The following is a 16,522-nucleotide window of genomic DNA, read 5'->3' on the forward strand; positions in this document are numbered from 1 at the left end:
TCTGCCTTCGAAAAAGATTTTCATTGTGATTTTTAAATACCAATACTGTAGTTAATTTTGTTTCTCAAAAGACTTTTATGTAAAAATAAGTGATCAATTAATTTCTTTAGAAAAAAGAGGGGAACTAATTTACTTGTTTGAAAAATTTAATTTCATACAATACAGAAAAATGTCCGTATGATCTAAACACAAAGGTGGAAATTTTCTTACCATGTATATATATTCATCTCCCAAAAGTTGGTATATATCAAAGCAATAATAAGTTTCATGCAATTATATGCATAGTTGCTAAACTCTCTTTGTTTTTTGTCCCTGCAGATCACTGAATCTCCTGTTTTTTAGTTTTTAATCTCACTAAGAAAAATGTTTCTCAGCAATAAGTAAAATTTATCGAATTATTAAAACAAAGTGTGATTATTCTATATCTCCTATTCGTAGTGATTTTAGTATAATTTTTCAGTCTGAATTCTCTTAATCTACTGTAGCCCTTTATGAAACTTTTTACAAAAACTCAACCAGCATTTAATCAGTTAATATTTGTATTTAATATTTTTTACATTGCATTAATAAGTTTATACATGCAGTAGTATGTACATTAATTATTAATTTTATGTCCAACATTTTCAGTCGTATACAGTAAAAATAATATTTTAGCTAGTTTCCAATTTTGAAAACAGAATAAAAGTTTAATTCTTATCAATGTGTAATCGAATCAAAAGATATAAGAACTTAGCCAGAGAGTGTACTCAGTAATTAAAGAATTAGTTCAGTTCATAAATGTCTGATTACGGTAATTACAGAATAAGTTCTATTAATTAATGTCTGAATTTTTATATGATAAATTGAAACTTCCGATAGACCAAAAAAAAAATCATCAGCTTCCGAATGGGAGAAGTGTTACTGGTTTGTGTATGCATGAAAGGAAGGAAACTGTGTATTGCTAGTTTTACAAATAGTAAGTCACTTTGTGGTTGTGTTGTGAGACATAAGGACAGATATTGGAAAGAACTTTCTAAGCTTCTTTCTATTCATGAACTGTCTCGAAATCACATAAATCATAAATGCTAACTGAAAGAATTTTGAGAGTTCAAAACTTATTAGATCAAGTAATATAACATCAAATTGAAAACTTCTATCTAGAACTAGTTTGAGAGAGGTTGTTTTCTATCATTGTATCTAGGAAAAGGGGGTCTTCCTTCAAGAAGCTGTCAAAAAACTAGAAAATGCACTCAATTGGAACTTAAAAATAACACAAGGTTCGATTAATGGCCAAATATGATGCTTGTTAAGTAAACTTGTTCAACGATTAGTGAAACCTTGATAACTGGTTACATACTTTAGCAAGGATATTCAAAGTGAAGTATTTATAATTGTTATGAAAACAGTGTTAGACACAAATGTTATTTACCAGTCTAGACAGCACATCAGACACAAGTCACAAAGAACAGCTGAGTATGAAGAAGTGATAGATGTATGTTTCAGATCAGTTACCATTTAAGAATATTTTATCCAATTTTATGGAATTGAAAATATGAACATACTGGGAAAAGTTTCACTGAATTATTGCTCTATACATCATCTAACTTTGGGATATCTCGTGCACATTGCCATGGACGGTCAACACACCCTAGATAGATAAGGATTTAAGTGTAGGGGTTGTCGGGATAATGGAAACAACACAAAAAGGTAAAATGTAGCACACAAGCGTGTATTTTTTCAAGAAACCCCTGATAGTTCATTACGTGATTATTCAGTCAAGACATCAATTCAGTTGTTAGCAATGCAGATAAATCTTCAACTGTTACACTATTTTTTTAATGTGGTTTAAAGATTACTATTTAATTTTCTGCAGCTATGAACTTATTTGTGAAGAATTTGCAAAAAAAAAAAAATTAGGGTATGAATAGCAGTTATAAAAAATTGCAAATGCTTTTAAGAACCCCAGACAAAATTCATGAGGCAAAAGTACGAGGGCATTTCGAAAAGTAAAGATACAATGGCTCGCATTCCTTAAAAAAACATTTTATTTAGAAAACGTCAGTTACATCTTATTAACTGGATTATTTATTATTTTTCGACATAATCACCCCCATTATCCAAACATTTGTTATGTCGGTGCACAAGCTTTTGTATCCCACAGTCATAGAAGGTTGCCGCCTGTTGGAACCCAGCGCGCACACAATTTCCTGTACCCTAACTTGACAGTCACAACTTCAAAGAGTTGTCATTGACACTTCCGGTATGATCTGATGCAATTCATTCAATTTGAGACGTCTATTCGCACGAATTGCTTCCTCTGTTCTCTGAAGAAGGGCATCAGAGATCACAGATGGCCGACCTGTTCTTTATTCGTCATGAACATCGGTCCTACCTTCAGAGAAATGACAACACCATTTCGTTACATTTTGTCAATTCATAATGTTCCCATAAACAGAAACAATTTCTTTGTGAATATCCGCTGGTCACTGACTTTTTGCATGAAGAAAACGTATGACGGAGCGCACTTCGCATTTGGCGGGATTCTGAATCGGCGCAGCCATTTTAAACACGACCTACTCCAACCAGAATCAATGTTGAAATGCCGAACGACCGCGAGGAGAAAGCCAACGGTTCAAGGTTAACACCTGTGTTGCCAACTTGCTCACCAAAACTTTTTTTTTTTCTCTGGCGTACGGTGTATCTTTACTTTTCGAAATGCCCTTTTATACCAAGTACCCTCACATTATAACAAATTACTGACAGTTGTGTAAGAGTAGTATATCTACAAAAAATTCGGAAGACATTTCCTCAGTGTGTCAATCGCAGTGAGAATTTTTTTTTTTTTTTTTTTTTTTTGTGTGTGTGTGCACTAGTATTTGTACCTTCAGCGGAAATCAACCTTTCAGAGCTAATATAAAGTACGATGTTTAATAAATGAAGGACGTTTTAGAGGGCTTTCTATTATAATAAATGAAACACATCTCACATTTATTTGCATTAACAAGTCAGTTACGGCTTTTGATAATCAAAAAGCAAGGCCTATAAACATTAAAGTGACTAATGTAGAAAAAAGAAATACAAAAGGGAAAGAAATTAGAAAAGAAAATACTGGCTGTTCGTAAAAGAATGTCCGAGTTTTAATGGTATATTACAGGAGTTTATTTTATACTAAATATAACAAATCATACATGAAATTGAAGGAAAACTAACCTAGTTTTTCCTATAAGTGCTCAATGTGTGCGCCTTTAGTGATACGGCACACATCCAAACGAAAAAGCAATTCTTCCCATATTGTCTGCAGCAAGTCCGGAGTAATGGAAGCAACAGCCTGTTCAATTCTACCTTTCAAGGTTGGTAAATCGTGGGGTAGGGGTGGAACGTAGACCCGATCTTTTACGAAGCCCCAAAGGAAGAAATCACAAGGCGTGATGTCAGGTGAACGAGGCGGCCAGGGTAACAGAACTCTGTCGTCTGGACCGTGACGCTCAATCCAATGGTCAGGGACTTCGACGTTTAACCAATCTCGCACAAAGAGACTCCAATGAGGAGGGGCTCCTTCTTGTTGCCAAATAAAGTTTGCAGGTTCACTTTCTACTAATTGGGGAAAGAGCCATTGTTGTAGCATATCCAGATAAGAAACCCCTGTAGCTTCAGCGAAAAAAAATGGTCCGTACACTTGTCGTCGTGAAACAGCACAGAAAACGTTTATTTTTGGAGAATCTCTTTCGTGTTGTACAAGTTGATGAGGATTTTCTGAACCCTATATACGAACATTATGGGTACCTTCCCACTTGTATTAAACGTCGACTCATCACTGAACACCACATGATGCAGAAAGTCATTGTGCTACGGCACAACACCATTTCAGAAGAACTTCACATGCAAAACGAAATCATACTGCACAATCATTTGGCTTTAATTGCTGTACCAACTGTAATCGGTATGGACGTAAGTGTAAATTTTTTTTTAAAAAAATCGTCCAGACTGTCGTCTTTGGCAACTGTAGTTCATGACTTGCTTTCCGAACAGATTTCTGCGGACTACCACGGAAAGATTCTTCGACACGTTCCACATTCTCTACAGAAACTGGGTCTTCCCGGGCTTTTACCTTTACAAAGACATTCGGTCGTTTCGAATTGTTGATACCATCGGCGGATATTTCTGTCACATGGGGGATCACATTTAAACTTTAATCGGAACGCTCGTTGAACGGCAATTACCGAATCACTCTTAACAAATTATAGAACACAAAACGCTTTACGCTCAGAAGTCGCCATTTTGAATAGATGACGCTGCAACTGTGAAAACGATGTAGCGGTACAAACGCATGCGCTTATCTGAAACTGTTGGAGTTATTCTTTATTCGTCACCTTCAACCACAACTGTCGAACGATTACAGCTGATACTATTACAATTTGAAACTCGGACATTCTTTTACGGACACCCTGTATGTGATTTTATATAATAAAGCTGTAACGAATATAAGATAGCTTTCATCAAAAATGACAAAAAATAAATCAGACTACGTTTCGAAGTAAATGTTTATGACACACTATTGTAAAATTCAGGAGAAACTTCAGGTAAGTGCTGTAATGTGTTGTAATTTTGAATGTAGTGAAAATATGCTTGACTTCTCAGATTTATTTTACTGATACTTATAGATTTATTTTACTGAATGTGCACTTTAATTACACTGATTTCTAAAAATTAAAGAAAACATCACAAAAATAGCAGTAACTTATTGAAAAATAAGCCAATCCGTATAAAATTTGAATATGTTGTCAGATAAGAGTTGCTGAGTAAAGCTGCTGTAGGCAAATTAGTGCGCTGCGAGTGGAATACGTCATCTGTGAGGACCATAAAAGTGCTTGTTTGAGAGTAACATGGAAATTTCGCTGTGATACTGAGATAAGAAATCTGGGATAGCCAATTCGTAACAATGCCATCCTGGCATCATTTTCCTGAAGAACTGTGATGAAGAGTTATTGGGATACTATAGGCAGGACAAAGTCAGACAGAAGTGGCCAGGTGGCTAAATGGGAGTCTTTCTGTGGTTCATAGACTTTGGCAACAATTGTTAACCACAGATTCGACATCCAGGAGGTTCAGCCTAGGACAGTTAGCCGCTATGACGAGCGCCAATGATCGATAGTCGTTGTTATGGGCACGAAAAAATAGAATCGTATCTCCGACTCATCTCAGATATTCATTTTCACCAGAAAATTGTTGTCAACGTTAACTGTGCGTAGAAGGCTTCAAGATAAACGTCTGCACGTGAGGGGACCAACCATTTGCGTGCCCTTCACGTCACGTCATAGAAAGGAACGTTTGAAGTGATCATATCAATATGTCCGCTAGATGGCTGATCAGTGAAGGGCGTTCTCTTTACATATGAGTTTAGGTTTAGCCTCCAAAGTTGCAATAGGCGTTATTTAATTTGGATAAAACCTGGAACCCGTTGTCATCCGTCAAACATCTGGGAAAGAGAAGTGTACGGAGAAAGCAGTGCCCTTGTTTGGGATGGTATCTCTTTGTGTGGAGCACAGGCCTCTATGTCTTTTCACGTGGAACCGTGAATGCTCCAGGCCTATAGATATGATATCCTCGATGCTTATGTGCGCCCTTATGCCAGAGCAATAGGTGATGATTTTCTGCAATAGAATGACAATGCTAGAGAGCACAGGGCTTGCATCGTGGATCTCCAGTAGCAAACAATTCAGCGCATGGAGTGGCTACCTCGATCACCAGACCAGAATTCTATCAAACATGTTTGCAATGCTGTCTATCAGGGGGGGCCCAAGAGCGATGCGCAGTGCAGGGAGAAAGTTATGCCACATACGCATGACGTCATGTGGGTGACAGCGTTAGTTCTTGGCGTTTGTTTACTTTCGTTGCATCAACAGTTTGATTTGATTTGTGTTGTTAATTTGCTATTATACCTAGGCGGAAGTGGCAAATTGTGCTATAGCGTTGTGTCAGAATTATACACGTTAATACGTTTTTTGGCGGAAAACACTCTTTACAACCAGATAAAATATTTATTTTTTAATGTATTTATGTAGTTTTCATACATAACTGTGTAATTTTACATTTATTTTTCATTTTACTGCTATTTTACATTTAAATTGAAAAATTTCTCATTTTAAATCATTTTTTATCATAATCTTCATTTTGTGTATGAGACTTACATCGTAGTGAGATATTTAAACTCAGTGTCATGTTTACCAATACTGAGTACCTGAATGATTAGTTAATAAATTCGCGTATCCAACTTCATTCACATGTTTTGGTTACTTTCTTTACATCCCAAATGCAATTCTATGTATTGAAGCAGCGTCTGGGTTAAGCTTTGCGAACTAAATAAACTGATACATGCCTCACCGTGAGGAAAGAACAATTTCTCGACCACACTATGATGCAAACATCGAATGAGTGAGTGACATATTTCCTTCAGTGTTTTTTAACTGATGCATACAGGTATGTGTGATGTAATTTAATTGATATAACTTACACATGCTTGAACCCGAAGGAAAACAAATCTGTGTATAATGCTAGAATACAAATAGCGAAAGAGTAAGTAAGATATTCTGTTCAGTGTTATTTAACTGCTGCATATGTTTTAATTTTGATTCCATATAACTTGTTTTTAATTATAAGAGAAAGAAAAATAATTCAATATTAAACACATATTTACAGTATAACAAAAGTATTTTAAGAAACAACCTGATAAAAATACATTAGTAATTAAAAATATTTAATTTGTGTACAGGCTGAATTGAAATTAAGATGTGGTGGTGTATTTAATTATGGCAAAGCACACTAGGGTTATCTGCGTAATAGGTGTGATGCCTTCGTGGAGGACTTTCTCAGGGAAACTGGCTCGTATACACGTTACGCATGAGGAAAACTACGAAAATACCCACGCAGCCAGCCCGTTCGCGGGATTCGGACCGAACTACCAGTGTTCAGCGACTTTACCGCTCGGCCGCTGGTGGGCCGAAACTAAGATGTAGGGCAAGTTTATTATTATTATTATTGTGCGTATATGTGTAAGAAAATGTATTTTAATTGTTCCATTTTTAATGTATGGAAGGAATAATAGGATGCCAATATCGAAGATTATTTACTATAGCAAATAATCACGTCAGGATAAATGTTATATAGAAATCTTAGGAGTGTAAGGGATTATAAGAGTACTTTTAGATTATACTGAAAATATACGCACTTCTGCTAAAATCTGAAGTGAATCAGTATGAAGTGACTTTTCACTTTAAAAAGAATGTGATAAGTATACTATTTAAAAGTATAATGACGGATATTAAGAAATTTGTAGAATTTTATGGTATTTAAATATGAATTAAGTCAAATCTTTTTATATATTTTTTTGCTTGAGATATGTAATTTAAACTGAAAATCACGATCATATATTTCTCATGGAATGTCTAAGTTCATTTTTATTAAAAAAAGTGCATGAGCAATGAAAGTAAATAGAATAATACTTTTTGATTATGTTTTTACCATGGTCTTAGCAGTTATGCCATCATGTGTTCTGTTTAACAAGATTTATTTAGTGCAAAAAATACTACGAAAAAATATTGAAAAATACCTTGTTTTACAATATTTATTTCCCTTAATTAACTTAAATATTGTTTTTCATTCTCTAATGCTTTCCTTTACGAAAAGAATTTAATGTTTACAATTATTTTCAGCATTCGTACGAATTCTATGCATAAAATAAACATTTTCTTTAACAAAATACTTAATCGGAAAGTATATACCCGGTATTTCCGGTGTATCTACCACATATAAAATGATCATTTTGCTTTAGTTTACATTTTTTCCATTACCAAAATCATGTAGCAGACGCATCGGCCGATGCGTCTTGTCTCCCGGGTCACGTCACTACCAGCAACCAATGGCACGCTTTTTTCGTTCCTGGCCTAACCTTAGTATATTAAAGAACCTTGGCTGTCTATATATACCTGATCTCAATCCTCTTCTTCAGACCTTGCCACATTTGCAAATGCTTTGCAAGAGCAATGGCTGTCACTTCATACATAGCTGATAGACCGCATATTTGACAGCATCATACATCGCTGCATATGCTGTATTGCTTCTAGGGGAGATATACTCCAAACTGAATGTAATTTTCCTATACCAAACTAGCACATCCGAACTGATCATTTTATACTTATGCTAATTTCTATAACACCATAATTGTCTGGTAATTTCTTTTCATGTTATTTTATACCTTAATATATACTGTATACATAGTGGTGGTGGTGGTAGTGTATTTAATTATGGCAAAGCACACTAGGGCTATCTGCCTAAGGGGAGGGATGCCTTCGTGGAGGACTTTACGAAAACGCTCATGCAGCCAGCCCGTTCGCGGGATTCGAACCTCGGACAGAACTACCAGTGTTCAGCGACTTTACCGCTCGGCCGCTGGTAAGCCTGTATACATAGTAGCTATACATATTGCTCAGTTTCATTAAATTCTACGTGTAAAAAAAAACTTTTTGAGTACTTGTCATTTTTGTGATTTTCCTTTTATTAATGTAATATTATGCAAGTATCATCTTACAGTGTTTTATTACGTTCTACATGGATATTGAAATTGTATTCTACTTGGATATTGAAAACTGCATAACTTTGAAAACTGTCAATATACATAAGTGTTCTTAATTTTTGTTTCCGAAATAAAATGGTTAGTGGTAATCAGTTATTTAATAAACTAAGCCTGCTGTAGAAAATAAAATTTTAAAGTGGACCCCATTAGGAAGCCCACTTATCCCTATTTCCAGTATACCCCACAATTGCATAAACCGACCTTGTTTCCGCTCATCAACAGTTATTGTTGCGCTGAATTCTCTTCTGAAGTCAGCGCATTATATTATGACTTTTAAAAAATATGGAAGTTCATCATCCTGTGCCTCAGAAAACATATTCGTTTACAATCGAGAAGGGTAACCAATATGGCCTTTAGTTTAAATTTCTGAAACCGAACTATCTATGGCCATCAGCTTCTCCAACTCAAGCAAATGACTGCCATTTGTCTCAGCTTAACAAAGCCCCAAGTTTTAATTTATTTGAAAAAAGTCGGGATCAATGTCTACCATGTTTAAACCAAATCACGAAATTCAGTCTTCTTTATACTCTGCAGTGAATACGTGAAAGACAAAATGAGAACATTTTTTTAAAACTTTTTCCACAATATTTTTCGGTCTTTTTTTTTTTTTTTTTTTTTTTCAGTCCAAAGGGATTTGAATACCGAAGGACTATTAGTTTCGTTTTGGCATTTTGCGTCGGACTCATAAATGTCGGTTCACTTTTCAAACTGTTGCCACAAAATGTTAGAGTCCTGCATTATATTTGAAGAAATTAAATAATGAAAAATCTGCATAAATGTATGTATATTTTTCGTATTGTGATAAAACAACGGTACATAGAGTCATCGAATTTTGAATAACGTAATCCTCCAACGAATATGAGCATGTGGAAGACCAAATTTGAAATTTGAAATTTGTTTTATGATCGATTTCCTATTTTTTAAAACTTTGACGAATTTTTGATTAACAACTCAAGGATTTCAAAGCGAGCAATGGCAACGTTGTGCAGAAAAAACATTTTTATCTCCAGCGCGTGAGTCTCTGTATCGGAAATTCTAAAGATATGCTCGTTTTAAAACTATTTTGCGATATTGCTGTTGCACTGGATCTTATGGTTTAAGTGCGAAGAACATGATATTTAATAAAGAAAGGTAACACACAAAATGTTAAAAAACGCCCGGACGTAATTTAAAATCTGAAACATTTCAGATTTTTTTTTTTTTTTTTTTTTTTAAACTCATCAATTATAATTCGAAGAGCCAGATGACGATTTTTCAGCTACAATTTTTGAACTTTGTTCATGCTCTCATTCGTTGGACATTGCCACCACTCCCGGGTTCATCATGAAACTGTTCATACCAACGAAAAATATTGAACCATGCTAATGCTCTACACCTTGCGACCACCAAAGTAATAGAAAAAAATCAAAAACCTTTACCTTTAGGGTGCTTCTAAATATAGGGCCGACATATGATTATTATCCAGTTTAAAGAAACTAAAGACATCAACTCTGATCAAATAATTTTTGACTAAAAAGTAATACTAACCATTTTATTTACACTCATTTATACACACAGTATCCAAATCTTCTGTTCTTATCTGCAGTCAAAAGGAAATTGTTGATAGTCCTCTCGTCAGTTCTTCTCTAGATGGCGCTGTTAGGGGGGAGTTAATAGTTTTAATAATACCAGTGATTCTTAAACTGTAATCTGAGGTTCGCGGGGGTCCGAGAGTCAATAATCAGCGGTTTTGCAAGAGAGTGCAAATTTAATTTGTTATTTGATTTCATTTAAAAAAAAATAATTTTCCCCCAATGGCGAACTCAAGTCGTCGATTTCCCCAATGGCGAACTCAAGTCGTCGATAGACGTTGGTCCTACTAAGGCCGGATGTGGTGGTCACTTTATTATGGAGACATCTAACAGGTGAGCCACCGTCTCCTTCTATGAAGGGACTGACAAAGTACATGCATGCCTTATTCGGGATTCGAACTCGAGCCCTTCCGTACGAATGCCAGAATCACTCACCACTTTTCCATCTGGGTGGCTGAAAAATATAATAAAAGAAATTACAATAATTAATAAATAGGGTTCCGGCAGAATGTTCTTCATGTAAAAGAAATCCAAGAATTTGTAAAATTTAATAATCTCTGCTTTGTGCAACATTTCAAATATTTCAATTACTGTTTTTTTCCACTTTAATTCATGTTCCTTACTTAGCGTTTAAATCCATGACAGATGTTCACTATGTCAAAGCAAATTATTAATTGCGTAGAAAATTCTGGGATTATATTTCAGGAAAAATAAAGTGAGAATAATAAATGTTGTCTTGCTTAGCAATTCCCTGGATTTTTTTTTTAGCTTTAGTCCTAAAACAGATCTGTCTCTCACACATCTCCTTAGAAGGGCAATTATCCTTAATAAATTAATGAAATAATTTAGAAGTCACTACACTATATTATAATAAAGAAGCATATTAATTTAATAACTTTTTCAATCAAGTGTAACTCTTAGCTCTTTAGTTTTATTTTGAAAACCGTAGGAGTAATATTTATTATGAATTATTATATTTTTTTAAAAAACGTATCCTTTTTCTTTTTTAATTTAAATGCACGTTTACCGTGTATATTTCTTTCATCTACTTCATAGTAAAAGTAAATTTTTACGCCATTCATAGTTATTGTATTGCATTTTGTAGTAAACATATAAAATTTTCCTTATGTTTAGTTTGATAGTTAATTCATTATATTTGGTCAGGAAAATTAAATTTGAGTTTCAGTGAAAACTATACCATTGTTTCGGAGTGCAAGATCTTCAGAATGCATAACCACTGCATATGATATCCATGTCTGTTATGAGGCACTTTTAATGTAATTGAAAAACAGATGTCTTTAAAATTCATTTAATAAACTTTTAAAATATACATACAAAACATTTGTTCTAATTTACTGTGAAAAACACATACTCCAATACTTCATATCTAGAGTTTCTAGTTTATTGTCTATAAAACATAAATAATAAAATCCTTTGCCTATGAAATATTTTACCCCTAAGAAAATTTGTATTCAGTAATGTATCTCGGATACTTTGTACAATATTTATAAATTGTTTTAAATTAATTTACTATTTCCTATTCATCGTGTCTTATTCCTTGTTAAAATTAAACGATGTGTTTGACTATCATTATTAGTCACTGCATAAGATGAAGTGTCAGCTGCTTGCACTTGTTTTTCACCCTTTAAAACATTTGCTCCATGACACGCATTAGTGGAAATGCTTGTCTTTCCTGGAATCTTTGGACTGTTGCTGTCTGAATCTAAATGTACGCAGTCGTGCTTATCTGGTGAACTAGGAATGTCAGTTGACCCAGATTCACCACTATTAGTAGATTTCTTCTCCTTTGGTAGAAAACTTGATAAAGGAATGGGTATGGGTATAGGAACTGGAAGAGGCACAAATATGGGATAGGGTAACATGACAGTATTAGGATGCATAACAGTGCTTGAGTTAGGAGGATGTGGTGTCCCACGTGTAGCTGGTAACATGGATTCATGGAAGAGATGAGGTGGCAGGGGAACACCGTGCCTCATACTCGATTGCATTCGTAGAAGGGCATCCAACTGCTGTTGCTGTGACAGAGGGTTCATAGGTGACTGAAAAAGTGAAGGATTGAAAGGTGAGTGCATGAAATCATTGTTCAAAAGAGGAGGAGGTGGAGGCAATCCTGGTGGTAAAAGTGAACCCGTTATTGCAGGATGCGGTTGAAGAGTATTTGTATGAGCAGCAGGTGGATTTAATGGCGAAGGAGAGGTTGTGTTAAGGGTTGGCGAATAAGGAGAAATCGACGAAGGAAAGACTCTGTTTTGATTTTGCAGTGACAGCGGAGGGTGCGCTGCTGAAGAGAGATGCGCTGGTGGTGCTTCAGGATGATGAGTCCTGTTTCTCATCGATGAAATGCGTTGTCTTTTTCGTGCATGTTCCCTTTCAGTTTCATGCAATCGTTTCTTACGTTCTAAAATACTTTTATCTCTTTCATCTCTTAAATACGATGCTAAAGTATTGCACTGTTCTGTAGGTTGCCTGTCCCTTATCTGTGAATTTTTGCGAATTTCATGAGAAATGTCTCTGTCATGTACAGTTGTTGTGTTGCTGCCTGGCAAATTACTGCGGTCTGGTTTTGAACTAACAGTGAGATCTTCGAGTTCAGATCCATTACCAGATTTCTCTGTATTGGAAGGGGTCATTTCATCCTCACTTTGAGATAAACTAGCTGCTCCCCCGCCGTTCACCGGTTCTTGACAATCGCGCAGCCACAAGTCAGGCGTGATTAACTTAGAGCCTGTACCTCCAGGATTTTTATTCGTTTCTTCATGCAAATGCGGATTCATCTGGAGGTAAGCTTGCGTTTCTTTGCAGAAAATCTGCATCTTATATTGATTGAGACACTTGTCACTGCAAAATTGTAGCTGATCATCGCCGTCTTGGAAATCGACATAATTAACAGTGTGCCGTACGTGCCTACACCAGTTACAAACACGATTTTTCTTGAAAGCTGCCCTTCGACACTGATTGAAGCAAGGCTCGCTACAGAACACTTTAGTTTCACCGGAAGAAGTTTTTAAAGTGAAAAGTTTTAGACCAGTTTTCAAGCACCAGGCACAAATGATGGTCCCGCCATTTGTATTTGTCGCCTTGGCCGATTCTGAAAAGGAGTAAATAAAATTAGATTATGCGTATATAATCGAAATAGTTATAGTCATTAATGTACTAAAATTTGATGTAATGCTACTGTTTTCTGTTGAATGAATAATGATTTTAATTATATTTAACTACTACAAGTTTATAATGTACTTTCAAAGAATCTGTCGATTTATTTAAGTAAAGAATAAAACAATATTGAAATGCATTAAGAGTAGAGCAATTTTATAAAATCACGTTAATTTACACTGGTGACCATTCAAAATGCAGCACGAAGAAGGACAAGAGATATTAAATACAAATTCATTTTAGAGATTACACATCGTATTAATGTTAATTGATCTGAAATACATCATTCTTTGAGTTGAAGAAGACAAGAAAATCAGTAATGAGTGTTGCCTCCACGTTTGTCAATAATCGCTACTACACCGCGCGAGTGAAAGAGACTTTGGATGTGTTACCTGGGGAACGGCAACCCATGCTACCTCCACACGTAGCCAGAGTATATTTGGTGTACCCCCGCGGGCGCAGCATGCGGGCCAAGCGTTCTCCTATGATTGACCAGACATGTTCGAAAGGCGATAGACAATAGATGGGAAGAATGAGCATGCCAAAGTAACCATGCAATGTCTAAAAAGAAAAGAAAAAGCTTGAACATTGACTGCAACGTGTGGTCGCAGGCCAACCTTGAATGTAAGGAAGGAGAAGAGGCTTCAAACCCTCAGAGATATAGCTTTGACTGGTAAGTATATCGATAACGCGTACTAGGGAAGTGAACGAGTGGAATCCAATATCACCGCACACCATAACACCCGGTGCAGGATCAGTATGACGATGCGATAACATAAGAGTCGAACAGCCTCTTTCCACGTCGTCTCCAAATTTAATCTCACCATCGTGATACTGCAGGCAGAAGCGTGATTCGTCCGAAAACACAATACCATGCCATTCGAATGTCCGTCTCCGACGTTCTGTACACAGTTGCAAACGTAAACGCCTGTAGTTTAAAGCTAAAGGCAAGCGAAGGAATGGAGTTTAGCAGACAGTGCATTGTGCTAAAAACAACGTCGAATTGTTCGTGCAGACACTGATTGTTGTGTTATAGACTGCATTCGTCGTGATATGATTGCGGATGTGGCAGTGCGCTCCATCAGTGCCATGCTCACAATATGCCTGTCTCTCTCTTGGAGTGGTGCAATGAGACGGTTGTAATTGCTCCTGTCTGTTAGTCGTTGTCTGCTGCATCCACCAATTCCATATTCGCATGACTGTTGCTTGGCTACGTCCGACACGATAGCCGATTTCCCAGGAGGATAATCCGCAATCTCTGTATGCAACGATTCTGTTTCGATTAAATAACTAAGTGAGCATAATTTTATCATATATTTTGAAAATTATTTCCTTAATCACTTGCGCTACGACTAAACTTCACGATTGCAGTGCTGTGCGCTACAATATAACAAGCGGTAAAGTGTATCATTTACACCGCTTCGCGTCTGCGAGTGCATTCCAGAGCTGTAACTCGAGAAATAAACAATCTCGTTGTTAGGCGACGTGTGCACCACGTTATTTTCATTTTTGCGATAAATGCCCATTGACGTGGTGTTCACGTCGCTCGCGGTTTCAAACAAAAGCATCTCGACGTGCGTGGCCCGTCTTTTTAGCGCAAGTGGTTAATTGTAATAATATTTTAAACCAGTTTATTCTTTGTCTTTTTTAATTGATTGATGATTGATTCTAGCAACTAACTTGTTGATTGTTTGATTAACTTGATTTTGTAGATGTAGAAAAATAAATAAATAACATTATGTTAGTTTAAGCGTACAGAAACGTTGTATTGTTTCAGCAAAGATCTTATTTTCAGTTTAACGAGCGCCTAGTAGGCAATGTGCAGATTGAGTGCCTAGCAGGTAACGTGCAAAGTGGAGACAGAGGGAAAGGAAACGAGAGAAACAAATTTTTGAATTTTACGGAAACCATTAATGTGCACATTACCTAGGTAAAATGCGGAAAACTCTTGATTCAGCACTTTAACGGAGCAAATCAGTTAATCTGAAGATTAGCTAGGTAATGTGCACATTAACGATTTTCGGACTTTAGCGATAACATAAAATATTACCACAAATATTACGGAAATCATAATCTTAAATTTCCGGAAATGGTGCAAAGATATAGATACAGGATGTAAAAATAAATAAAAGAACATATGATCAGAAAGATAACATGCTGCACATTGCTTACGTATATTGAAATTTTGAATTAATTTTTGAGTGCTGATTATAATAAACTGGAATTTTAAACACATTATGAGGAAAGAAACCACATCGAATAAAATGGAATAGTTTTATTTTTTTATTTTTATATAATAGGATCATTTACTGTGTGATGTTTGTTAATAAAAGGATATAAAGATTACAGAAGATTTCACGTCTCCTCTAAAAATAAATAAATAAATAAATAAAAAATCTCAAACGATTTTTTAGCTCCAACTTAACTGCGGTTTGCCTTTAAAAAAGTAGGCCTTCTATTTATATGTCTAACGGTACACGCTATAAGAACTATTTTCGCTAAAAACAAGGTGTCGAACACTACGTTTTTCTCCAGTAAATAACGGATCAGTTACGCTATAGTGTGACTGATTATTCTAATGTTTATTCTCATTTATCATGCCAGTTAAAAGTCATCAATTATCCAGAAAAAGACTTCACCGATGTGATAAATGAGGAAATGTTAAAGTTAACAGACATTAAAAAATATATCACCGGAATCAAGAGAGTAAGAAAGATAATTTGCGTTCGAAACTGCGACTGCCAGCTCATGGAAGCGCTTAAAAATGCGACTGCCAAAATGGTGGATAAAACTATATTCTTATTATAGTGCAAATTAGAATGAGTTTTACTAAAACTAGGACCAAAAAGAAAAAGGCTTAGAAATTCGGAGCATTTTCATTTATTTTCTACAGTGTCTCACAAAAGTGATGGGACACTTGTGCTTTACAAAAGGAAATTGTAGTAAAATAAATTAAGAAAACATGTAAAAATTTTTTGTGGGTGTGTTTCATATATAAATTTAGTAACAATTATTACATAACATACATTTTCTCAAAATATTAAAATATCGATTTAATAAAAATATAATTGTTTAGAACGGAGCAAAAAATGGCTCAAATAAGTGATGGGACACTTACTTTTCCATCAAATATTTATCCAAAAATTTTACTTTTTAAAAGGTTTTAATA

The 16,522-nt window shown here is 35.4% G+C and overlaps 1 protein-coding gene across 1 annotated transcript in view; it reads right to left on the reverse strand.

The window, feature by feature from the left end:
* Positions 1-11,474: 11,474 nt before the first annotated feature.
* The window catches only part of LOC118205275 (uncharacterized), a 212,681-nt gene continuing 207,633 nt past the window's right edge, over positions 11,475-16,522 (reverse strand). The window contains exon 3 of the mRNA XM_085824214.1: positions 11,475-13,288. Coding sequence (XP_085680340.1) covers positions 11,721-13,288 — 1,568 coding nt within the window. The 3' untranslated portion in view covers positions 11,475-11,720. The remainder of the gene's footprint in view (positions 13,289-16,522) is intronic.

This window comes from Stegodyphus dumicola, chromosome 9 (assembly GCF_044657685.1).
Source record: "Stegodyphus dumicola isolate Sdum_Otavi_A_Nest chromosome 9, ASM4465768v1".
NCBI lineage: Eukaryota > Metazoa > Arthropoda > Arachnida > Araneae > Eresidae > Stegodyphus > Stegodyphus dumicola.